The sequence below is a fragment of the Petaurus breviceps genome, unplaced genomic scaffold (genome assembly GCF_028583685.1).
Source record: "Petaurus breviceps papuanus isolate PSGF00001 unplaced genomic scaffold, PetGlider_PUasm1.0 534, whole genome shotgun sequence".
NCBI classification, from domain to species: Eukaryota; Metazoa; Chordata; class Mammalia; order Diprotodontia; family Petauridae; genus Petaurus; species Petaurus breviceps.
In genome coordinates, this window is record NW_027186362.1 from 148403 (window position 1) to 160831 (window position 12429).

Here is a 12429-nt window from a genome sequence, read left to right on the forward strand (position 1 = left end):
GACTGCGGGCGCTGTCCTTGGTCCTGCAGCCCAGCACACGCTGGTTCTGATCCGTCTTCCCGGGCATCCCCCTGTGTTGGCCCCACGCCGGGAAGGCTCCCTCCCCTCCACTTCCCTTCAGAACCCTTCGGGAGCCCTTGTCCGTCCTCGTCAGCCCTTCCTGCTCCTTCCCCGGGGAGCCGCCCTGAACACAGCAGGAGGAGACGGAGAGGTAGCTCCGAGGCGCTCCTGGCCTGCGCGTCGGTCCCTGCCCAGATACATCCAGGGTTACAATGTATCTCCTCCTCCCTTTCAGTGGTGGCTCCACTGTTCTTTCCCGGTACGCGTGTCGTCTGTGTATGAGGGTTTTCTTGGGTCTCCTTACTTCCCGCTGCCCCCGTCCCTGTCTTCCTCTGCTTCCCTCTATTCCCGAGGCATTATTTTACACTAGCCGCTCCGCAGTTCTTTTAATAATCATAAAGTGCCCTCGTAAATATTTGTGTGCGCATGGACTCCTCTCTCTGTGACACCGTAGGGACACGTGCCTTGGGCTGCGATTTCGGGGTCAGAAGCTAGGAACGTTTGAATCTCACCCTTAACGTCGTCCCCAACTGCTTTTCAGAATGCTTATATCAATTCCTAGGTCCAGCACTGTGTTTCTTTCTGTCTTCCTACAATTCCTGTAACAATGATCTTTTTGTCATCTTGGCTAATTTGCCGGGTGTGAATCAAAACCACCGAGTGATTTTGATTTGCTTTTCTCTCATTAGTGACAAGGAGTAATGTTTCATCTCATTAAAAGAGGTTTTTTTTCCCCCTTTCTTTTATAAAGAGCTGTTTATTTGCATCCCTTTGACCATCAGCCTGCTGAGGATTGGATCCACAAGAGATTGCTCTTAATTTTGCTAGATGTTAGCATGTCCCCTGTTAAGTATTTTGAGTGTGGATGTGTATGTGCACATGCAGGCACAGGCATATTTATTTCACTGGGTCACAGAGCCAGAGAGGGAATAAAGCCTCAAAGGCTGCTTTGCACAACCCCTTCATTTTACAGATGAGGAACTGACATGAAATGAGTTGCCCAAGGTCTCACAGGTAGTAAGTATAAGAGTGGGAATTCCTTTGCCTGTGAAGTCAGTCAGCTTTCCATCATGCCCATTTGTCTATGTATGTGTTATTTCTTTTAGGAGAATATAAGTCCCTTGAAGTGAGAGCCTGGTTTTCATTTTCTCTTTGTTTCACCAGCACAGTGCCAGAAAAATATACCCTCCCATGCAGACACCAAATTTTTTAATCTTCTTTCGTTTCATCATTTTTCAGTTATGTTCAACCCTGTTACCCCGTTTGAGGTTTTTTTTTTGGGCAAAGATCCTGGAGTAGTTTGCCATTTTCTTCTCCACCTCATTTTACAGATGAGGAAACTAAGGAAAATAGGGTTAAGTGACTTGCCCAGGATCACAGAGCTAGTGTTTGAGGCCAGATTTGAACTCAGGAAGGGAGTTTTCCTAACTCCAGGCTTAGCACTCTGCACTGCAGCAGCTTCTAGCTACGGATTAAAAACAAAACCAAAGCAAACACACCCTACTACACAGAGATCTTTTTTACACTGTTCTTATTGAAGGCCTAACTGTAAGTGGCCACTACATTTCCTAACCCAAGGGCCAGCCTTAGGTTGTATTCTCAGGAGGTTATTGAGGAGACCAGAGGATAGGGAAAGAAACTGCCTATAGTTTATTCTGAGGTGGCTACTGGGAGGAAGAAAGCTGGCTCCTTATATACAGCATGATTCAGGCATGAATTCCTCGTGCCTGGGGAAGGTGAACCAATGGAAGAGGGCCCCCAAACCAGCCATGGCAGCTGCAGCTCATCGAGCGAGCGGTCTTGGGAGAGGCGTCCTTGTGAGCCGGCAACTAGACTGGCCCTCAGCACCTCCTCATCTCCCACGGGCACGGAACCGTCTCTGAACCAAAAGGCCCCAAGGCAGTTCCTGATTTCCCGTGAGACTAGAGGGGCTTGGAACTCACATTGTCCCTTCCACCTAACCAGTTTCTAAAGGGAGAGACCTGCTCAGCCTAAGGAGAAGTCCTTCCTGAATTAGATACAGGACTGGAGAATGGGGGTGGGGAACCTGTGGCTTCAAGGCTGCAGGCTCCCCATCCCTGGTTAGGGGAATGATCAGGCCAAGAGGAAGAACACATTTCAATATTTCAATAGAAATCTATCTTAAGTTCCTATTTGGCCAGGCTGAAAGGAGAATCCTTGGGGCAGGGGCTCTCGATTCAGGGCATCCATAAACTTGCATGGAAAAAAATTACATCTTTATTTCACTAAGCTCCAACTTAAGCTCAGCATTTCTTCCAATTAGGATTTTTTATATCAAATCATTACAAAAAGGGGTCCATAGGTTTCGCCAGATTGCCAAAAGGGTTTATGACACAGAAAAGGCTTAAAAACCTATCATAAAGGCACTCACCAGGGGCGGCCAGGTAGCACAGCGAGTAAGAGCACAGGCTCCAGTGTTGAGAAGACCTGGAGATCGAATCCCGGGCTCAGACACTTAGCACCCATCCAGAAACACCTGGCTGTGTAACCTTGAGCAAGTTACTTAACTCCGATTGCTTAAAAAAAAAAAAAATAAAGGCACTGACCAAAGACTAGTTGAATGTTTATAGGATGATTCTTTAATTTTCACAGAAAGTTAAGTGATTATAATTCTGCTACTGGCACAGTGGACACACAACTAGGCCTGGAGTCATGGAGATCTACAGTGAAATGAAGTCTCAGACACTCACTATCTGTGTGACTCTGGGTAAATCATCTAATCTTCATATTCACCATCTGTAAAGTGAGGCTGAGGAGTGGAATCTGAGACCTTCAGGTCTGAGGTGGGGGGCAGGACATGTGTCCAGTAGGAACAGTAGGACTCAGGTAAGGTGACCATGGAAAGTGGGAGGACAGAGGTGAGTGTGAGAGGTCCATGGGGTGGGTGGGGGCAGTGAGGCACCAGGGGCAAGGCTGGAAATGCCCCCCTGACTCTTTCCTCTCATGAGAGAGGATGGTTTCCAGGGCCCATACCTGTCACTTAGCACAGTGCCTGATACATGGTAGGCATTTAATAAATGCTTGCTTCCTCTCTCCAAGCCGAGGGGAGAGTACAGTGTCTGGACAGGCCAGCAATGGCTGTTCTGGAGAAGGGGAAGTGGTTGAGTTTAGCAATAGGGCACATAAGATGCCCTTGCTGGCAAGTACCTTGTGTCCTGTCTGGAAAGGAATACTCACTTTACCTATTTCCTAATCTAAAATGCAGGGGTTGGATTAGGTGGGACTCTGCAGTCCCTTCCACCACTAAATCTTTGTCCCTGTTTCCTAGTGTGCCTGTTCTGATGTACTGCAGGGATGGGCTGGGGCTAGGCTTTCCCATTACCTCCATTGGCATTTTATTGCTGGTATCTTCTCACATTTCAGTAAGTCACATGATTCTGAGGGAGGCCTTTTTCTACCTATTACACTGATAAGATTTGTCTACATTATGACTTTTCTGATGCAGCACAAGGGACAAGTGACATGTCACCCAAAGTTTTGTCACACATGATTTGTAGGGTCTTTTTCTTCAGTATATACTATCATTAAAGGCTTATTCACGTACCTTGCATTTTTACAGTTGGTCTCAGATGAATTCTTTTTGAATAATTAAACTTAATTGGGAATACTAATACAACTAATTGAATTTGTACAGAAACCTCTTACATTTATTTTTAAAATAATTTTTATTGATAGTTTATATTTATATCACTTACATTTTCCAATGTATCCTTCCCTGAACTGCTCCCAGAGAGCTACCCGTTATAATAGAGAGAAAAGGAAAAAGAAACAGTTCAGCAAAACCAACCAATATATGGAAACCTGCTGGAGTCTATATATACTGTTCACACCTATAATACCCCAGCTCTGCAAAGCAATGGGTGTCTTGAAAGAAATAATTCTTAGTCAAGTCAATCCTGATTATACTGTTGATTTATTTCAACATAAATGACTTAGACTCAGATAGATGTTGGATTAAGAGATGCAGTCAGAGATTAGGTTCCTCATTTTGGTAGAGTTGAGCAGTTGAGCTAAGTTACTGCAGAACTGAGCTGGGACAAAAATTGCCCCATTTCACGGAAGGCCAAGTTTCCTTTTGTAGTTAGTTAAGTCAGCCCTCTCAGCTGCACTTACTGCAAGCAACATCACTGTTCAGTTAGTAAAATAATCTGGGATCGAGACTGACTGATGTAAAACTATAACCAGAGGCAGACTGACAACTATCTCTCTCTGTTATGCTCTGACACACCTACACCCCCGATCCTGCCAATAGTGCCTAGCTAACCTCCAATTGTTCGACAATGTACCTAGCTTGCCCTTCAGTCAAGTGTCATGCACCATCCAATCAGAATTCAATCAAGTTTCCCAAGAATCTGTAATTTTTCCATTCCTTTATGATTATAAAAATAAGCTCTGTAAACCCCCAGTTTGTCTATGGCTAATGATAAGCCACTGACCTCATTTATTGATAACTGTTAGCTTTGCTAGTAAATTGATTGTGCACAGAACTTTTTGCCCCAGTTTGTCTTTATCACAGATTTCCATCATGACAGTGTATGGGAGAGACCCTATGAGTCTCAAATCACTTCTTTGGAGTCAAGCTTAGTCATTTTAATTTCATAGCATTTTTTTTTTTTATCATTTTGCTGTTGGATTATTTCCATTTCCATTGTAGTTATTGTGAATCTGTGTTTTTTTTCCCAATTCTGCTTAGTTAACTTTGTAGCAGCTCATTTAAGTTTTCACATGCACTTCTGTATTCAATATATTTATCACTTCTTACAGAACAGTGATACTACACAGCCACTTATATTGAAAGAATCTGAATATGCACAAATCCAATAGCTTTTCAGTTACTCCACAAGTCTCCCTCACATTCTTGTCCTTTCATTCCAATCATTCTTACTTGGTAGTAGCTATATGACCTTTATTTTGTTTGTCACAAGGACCCTCGTTAAATTTCATCATATTCCTCAGTCATCTATTTTAATTACATAATGGGATTCTACTCTATGAATGTCTCACAATTTAACAAACACCCTACTGCTAGATACTTCAGGTGCTTGTTTCCAATTCTTTTTATTATCAACGAATATGAAATATTAAAATCTTTGACCAGAAAACTCCATTTTGCTTCTGATAACTTTCAAAGTGTATAGTTATCAATGCAATGACCAACAAAAGGGTATTTTTTTGGTGACATTTACTACATACTGAGAAACCATATGCTAAAAAGTCTGTAACTTTCTACCACCAATCTCTCTCTTCAATTCCACAAGTATTGTTTCTATTTGGGGGGGGGGATTTGAAGAGTATATCAATGATACTTTAACGTATATAATTTTGATTGAGACTGAACACTTTTCGTGGTATTCACAATTTGTTTTCTCATTTGAAAATTGTCTATTCCTACCCATTGCCCACGTCTCCACTGTGGACTAAGAGCTACTTCTGTCGATTTTTAGTAGTTCTTTTCATATTTATCATATTTGACATCAACATTATTTACAAGTGCTTTTTTACTTTGGTGATATTGCTTTCATATTTTTCCATTTTATTTTTGTCCTTAAATATATCTTAACTTGACCCTTCTAATTATTTAATACATTTTCTTAATTCTACACTTGAAATAACTGCATAATCCCATTTTCTCCCCCACTTTTAGTTCATTTTACAAATATATTTGAGGTTACGAATCAGGGGGAATCCTGAAGCATGAGTTATGAGATATAATTCTATGTCCACTTTCTGCGATATTGCTAACTAATTTTCCCTAGTAAATTTCTTAACTACTTCTTTTGCTAGTTTATATTTTCCGTAAGTTCATAAAACACTAATATTTTGACTCTATTTTGTTAGATAGATGGTATCCCTATTCTGTCTCCTTACCTTCTTGCCAGTACCAGAGTATTTTGATTAAAAGAAGTTTATAATATGTTTTAATGTCTAGGAATACACATCTGCTTTAAATTTCTAGGGTTTCTTTCTTAAAAAAAATTTTTTTTTTGCTCTTTGGAGGGGGAAGGGCAGGGCAATTGGGGCTAAGTGACTTGCCCCAGGCCATACGGCAAGTAAATGTTAAGTGTCTGAGGCCAGATTTGAACTCAGGTCCTCCTGACTCCAGGGCCAGTGCTCTATTCACTGTGCCACCTAGCCACCCCTAGGGTTTATTTCTAGCATGAATTTTCTGATGCTGAATAAGTGTCGTACATCGAGTGAAGGCCTTACCACATGTAGTGCATTCATAAGGTTTCTCACCACTATGTATTCTCTGATGTTGAGTTAGGTATAGTTTTCTGCCAAAAGCTTTTCCACATTCACCACACTGATAGGGTTTTTCTCCACTATGAATTCTCTGATGTAGAGTAAGACAATGGCCATTTCGGAAGGCTTTGCTACATTCATTACATGGATAGCACTTTTCCCCAGTATGAACTGTTTGGTGACGACTAAGGTACAGATTGCGGCTGAATGCTTTTCCACATTCACTACATTTATAAGGCTTCTCTACAGAATGAATTTTCTGATGTTCACTGAGGCTCCCTGGACGACTAAAGGCTTGTCCACATTCGTTACATTTGTAAGGTTTCTCTCCCGTATGTATTCTATAATGAAGAGTGACCTGTGAGCTGTTGCTGAAGGCTTTACCACAATCTTTACATTTATACGGTTTCTCCCCACTATGGACTCTCTGATGTTCAGTAAGGTGTCCCCTCTGGGTGAAAGCTTTTCCACAATCACTGCATTTATAGGGTTTCTCTCCATTATGAATTTTCTGATGTCGAGAAAGGTCTCCCCGCTGGCTGAAGGCTTTTTCACATACGTCACACTTATATGGTTTTTCTCCAGTATGAATTCTCTGATGTAAACTAAGGCCTATACTTTGGAGGAAGGCCTTCCCACATTCCAGACATACATGGGATTTCACACCAGTATGAATTTTCTGATGTACATTGAGTGCTGAGCTATTGCTGAAGGCTTTCTCACATTCACTGCATTTATATGGTTTCTCTCCAGTATGAATTCTCTCATGCCGACTAAGGTATGTAATTTGACTGAAGGCCTTTCCACATTCAGTACATTTGTGAGGTTTTTCTCCATTATGAATTCTGTAATGTTCAGTAAGACGTCCTTTCTGGATGAAGGCTTTTTCACACAGATTACATTTATAGGGCTTCTCTCCAGTATGAATTCTTTCATGCATATTGAGCTGTGAGCTGATACTAAAGGCTTTACCACATTTGTTACATTTATAAGGTTTCTCACCACTATGAATTCTTTGATGTTTAGTAAGGTCTCCCTTCTGGCTGAAAGCCTTTCCACATTCACTGCAATCATAAGGTTTCTCTCCATTATGAATTTTCTGATGTCGAAAAAGGTCTCCCCTCTGGCTAAAGGCCTTTTTGCATATATTGCAATTATAGGGTTTCTCTCTAGTATGAATTCTCTGATGTTCAGAAAGATGACCCTTCTGGCTGAAGGCTTTTTCACATACATTACATTTATAGGGTTTCTCACCAGTATGAATTCTTTGATGTACAATAAGGCCTGCATGATTACTGAATGGCTTCCCACATTCATGACATTCATAGGGTTTCTCTCCACTATGAATTCTGTGATGTAGAATAAGGGATGAGCTATTGCTGAATGCTTTTCCACATTCATTACATTTATAGGGTTTTTCTCCATTATGAATTCGCTGGTGTGCAGTAAGATGTCCTTGCTGGCTAAAAGCTTTTTCACATACATTACACTTATAAGGTTTCTCTCCTGTATGAACTTTCTGGTGTCGAGAAAGGTCCCCTTTCTGGCTGAAGGCTTTTTTACATATGTTACACTGAAAGGGCTTCTCTCCAGTATGAATTCTCAGATGTACAAATAGTCCTGTTCGATTGCTGAAGAGCTTCCTACATTCATGACATTCATAGGGTTTCTCTCCACTGTGAATGATGTGGTGTAGAATAAGTGATGAGCTATTGGTGAAGGCTTTTCCACAATCACTACATTTATAGGGTCTCTCCCCATCATGAATCCCCTGATGCTCAATAAGGTGTGTGATCTGGCTGAAGGTTTTTCCACAATCTCTACAGATATATGGTTTCCCAGAAGAATGACTTCTGTGACACTGAGGAAGGTGTCGCCTCTGGTGGAAAGCATTGCCAAATTCAGTACACGTATAGGATTTCTCTTTAGTAGCTATTCTTTGATCTTCATTAAGGTCTGAGGCATCACCGGAGGCTTTACTGCATCCATTGTCTGTACAGGATTTCTTTCCTAGGGAGATTCCATTGTGATCACTCAGGTCTGAAGAAAGTACAAAGTTATTTCTACGTGTATCATGTTTATAAAGACTCTTTTCTAAAGAAACATTGCTTTGTGTATCAAGGATTGACTTCTGATTGAAATTTTTCACAAACTGATTACCTTTATGGCCTCTAGTCTTATTAAAGTTTTTATCTTGAGTTCTCTGTATCAACTCTCTTGCCTTCTTATTAGCTTTATGCCTGTCAGAGTTGTTTCTACAGTTTCCAACTTCTCCAAATTTATAGGCCCAGAGACTGCCCTTTGTGAAGCTTTCCTGGAATGTGTCTTCCAGGGAAATGCACTGTATAGGTATTGGTTTCTTGGTTTCTGACTGAGTCTCCCAATCTGAAATACAGAGAAGAGAAAGAAAAAGAAAAGAGAAAAAGAAGAAAAAGGAAAGAACAGAGAAAAGAAAATATTTTTTCCCCCTATTTTCTGGGTAGGGAGAAAGGTATCAAGTCCTCATTATTCTTCAAGAATATATTTCAAAGTGTATGAAAATACTGAAATATACTGAACACCAAGAATTAACTTTGTGTTTATTAAATCTAGAGGTTTCCAGTAGAGCATGTCTCCTCCAGTCAAGGGAACACTGAGGCAGGGATTGGGTGGGTGTAGTAGGATTAGGGTTAGCAGGAGATAAGCTCCTGTCTCTACTTTGGAAACAGATATTGAGGGAAAATGTCTTCTGAATAGATTCCTACCTTGTCTACTTGCTACCATAAGTGCTATTACTCCTCAAATTTAGGAATGATTTTTCTTCTTCCTTTGTGAAAAAGGCAGTATTACTTATCTGGAAATCATGTCTTTCAATATAGAAGACACAGAAAGCACTATGGAGAGCTAGCATCTTCAATGGGATGTAAAGATTAGGGTCACAAGGAGAGAGGATGGGGCCAAGCAGCTCCATGGGGAGGAGCAGGCAAGAATGGAGTTCCACCCTGGTCATCACTGTTAATATAGACTCCTAACTGGTCTCCTTCCCTCAGTTTCTCCCCTTCTGGTTTGCTAAGAACACAATCACTGGATTAATGTCTGCGCCATGCATTCAAACCCTGTAATTCTACTGCTTTACACTTTACTCATCTCTTTCCTACTTTGAGGTCTCACCTTCCTAAACAGATCACAAATTCAAGAGGTCAGTGGATGGGAATCACACTGCTAGTTCAGAATGCCTGGTTGGTAGCCAAAAGCCCTCAGTGAACAAAGTATAGAACTCCCCCTTCTAGAGAGCTCTGCTCCAGAACAGGGAAGGCAGGCCAAGATCTAGCCTGTTCCTAGGACAAGGTGGAACCTTCTGGAGGGCCCGGCTCCTGCTGCCACAGAGTCCCAACACAGCCCAGATGGTTGAGCAGGCTGCCCAGGCACAAAAACACAAATCAAGGAAGGTCAAGAAGAGATGTCACGTGAGAAATGGGGTATGGGAGTGAGATGCTCCAGGCAACTGTGGGGACTGAAACGTGAACACCAAAGGGCAAAAGCTGTTGCTGCAGACACTGGCAACTCAGAGCGCTTCCCAGAGACGGACGGCCTGATGACTACAGGCAGTGGCTGGATGGGGCTGTGGATGGCTTCTAGGCAGGGAAGACACGAGTCCAGATCCTGCCTCAGATGTGTCTTACTATGTGACCCTGGAAAGTCACCTCGAATTCCTCTTCTGTAATACTATAATAGCTATCACTGAGGGCTAGCAAAATGTTATCTCATTTGATCATGGCCCTGAGGGGGAGGCGCTGTTATTATCCTCACCTTACAGAGGAAGAGACAAAGATGGAAAGAGGTAAAGTGACTACTCAGGTCCTGCACCCTCCCCACTGCCCCACTGCTCATTTCTGTAAAATGAAGCGAACCAAAGCTGTGACCCTATGGTGGCCTCTGCTGCAGAGCCAGGCTCATGGTTCACAGAACCAGAATCTCCCCTGGTCGGAAAGGACATCTATTTAGGGGAGCCAACTCCAGAGCTGGAATCATTCCGACCACGTCCTAGACCAGCTTCCCGATGACAAGGAAGGGCACTAGATTTAGACGGCTTCCATCTCTAGGAAGGTTTTTACATTTCAAACTGAAATCTCCTTCTTCCAACAATAAAGATTTGTTCTGTCCTACCCTATGTAGCCAAACCAAAGCAGATGACTCCCTTCCCTTCCAGGACGTGAAGATGGCCTTCCACGTTCTCTTCTCCAAAGTCAACATGCCCAGCTCCTTGAAGCCATCTGCACAGGGGCAGCTGCCAGTCCCCATGCCAGCCTGGGGCCCCTCCCCTCCAGACGCTCTTTTACAGAATGGGGCACACATCATGACTAAACAGAGCAGAGTCCAGCAGGGCTGTGCTCAGATATCCTTCATCACCTCACTGCCCACTGACCTGCATTCATTCTAGTCTTGGTTCTGCTTCTTCACTAAGCCTCCAGCAAACTTATCATTGGGAAATTCCCTCATCTCTCAAGATTCAGTCACTCTTTGTTCCTCTGACTGGAGGTGGGACCCATAACTCCTCAAGTTCAGGGGAAGTAAGGACTGACAGCTCAGCTTCCTTTTATGCAGGGACTTTCCTTTTGCACTTTTATCATCAGTACTTAGCACAGTACCTGGAGGTTGGGTGCTTAATGAATGTCCACTGTAGCTTGACTAACCATGCTCCTTAATCTGGGCCTCTGAACTAGGGAGCCCCCACCCTGCCCAAGTCTGGAATGTTCTTCCTGCTCACCCTTCCCTCAGGGAATCAGAGGTTCCTTTCAAAGCCCAGTACAGCTGCCACCTTCTTCCTGAGGCCTTTTTCCATACCCCCAGTGGACACTGCTCTCTCTCTCCCCTTCCTCCCCTTCTGACTCTCTCTCAGAATTACCTCGTGTCTCAGTCCACATGGTATACACAAGGACCTGATCCATTTTGGGTCTTTGTGACTCCACCACCTAACACTGGGCTTGCATGGAGAATAGAATTTAATTCTGTTTGTTCACTGGTTCCTGCTGGGCTTCTGTCTGTGCAGACCCAGAGTCCATCTGCTGTTTGGGCTGCCCCTGGAGCCCACTCACACCCAGACCCCATATCAAAGGAGACTTCCCTTGTGTCTGTGATCAAGATTAGGACCAAGTGAGAAGACGGGCAAAGCACTTTGCAACCCTCAGGGTGCTATGAGGATGCCAGTGCCCTCCATCCCTCTCCTCCCCCTCCCTGCCATCACCCTCACTGTCACCATCTTCATCCTCACCATTCACATCAGTGAGGGAAAAGGGCAGAAGGTTCAGCCTGCACTGATGACCAAGGTCAGTGGTGCTCCTAGGAATGCAGCTGGACTAGCCCAGCTCCTTCTTCTGCACCTTTGAACTAAGGAGGAATGGCCCCACACTAAGAGGAGAAGGGGGAAGCCAGGGCACCAGTGTGTCCCAGGCTAGTTCACCTGACCAGGTGGCTGGGGACAAAGAGACAAAGCCAGTCCCTGGCCCGCAGCCCCTCATGTTCTCCTGGGGTGTGGAGAGGCAGGGGTCCAGTGGAGCCCAGACCAAGCACCTGGGAATATCTGTGGAAGGAGAACAGCATCAGCTAGGGAGTCCAGGAAAGGCTTTGTGGATCCTCATCTCCCAGCAGAATGTAAGCTTCATGAGGGCAGGGGCTGCTTCCTTTCAGCCCTTCTGTTCCCAGTGGCCAGGGCAGTGCTTGGCACTCATCTGGCTGTGGAGTGGAACTGAGCTAGCCTGGACACAGCCTGTCCTCAAGGAAGAGACGAGGGAGGAGAAAGGCCGAGATGGCATCCTGTCCTGGGGCACAGCCTTGGAGGTGGGAGGGTGGGGGGCTCAGAGCCTCACTCAGCTGTTGTGGGACCCTGGCCAACATCCTTCACCTCTTAAAGGTGCCTCGACTTCTTCAACTGTAAAATGGGGATAAAAACATCTGGGGGACCAGGGTAGATGTGAGGATCCAATGAGATGAGGCAGGTAGTGCCCCCTGTGTGGGGGCCGTCATGATGTAGACTGGGAGAAGGGAGGGAAGAGGGACCAGGCTGAGGAGGTCGCTTGGTGCCAGCCTGGGACAGGTCAGGACTCCCTCCTGCCTGCTGGTGACCCT

At 44.1% G+C, this 12429-nt stretch overlaps 1 protein-coding gene across 4 annotated transcripts in view; it reads right to left on the reverse strand.

The window, feature by feature from the left end:
* Window positions 1-3727: 3727 nt before the first annotated feature.
* The window catches only part of LOC138172432 (zinc finger protein 420-like), a 12289-nt gene continuing 3587 nt past the window's right edge, over window positions 3728-12429 (reverse strand). The window contains exons 4-5 of one of the 4 annotated variants that reach the window (XM_069102202.1): window positions 8485-8709; window positions 3728-8364 (exon numbers count right to left, since the gene is read on the reverse strand). In XM_069102202.1, coding sequence (XP_068958303.1) covers window positions 6221-8364; window positions 8485-8709 — 2369 coding nt within the window. In that variant the 3' untranslated portion in view covers window positions 3728-6220. Of the gene's footprint in view, window positions 8710-12429 lie in introns of all 4 variants that reach the window. The other 3 variants (XM_069102204.1, XM_069102203.1, XM_069102201.1) reach the window with 3 other exon arrangements.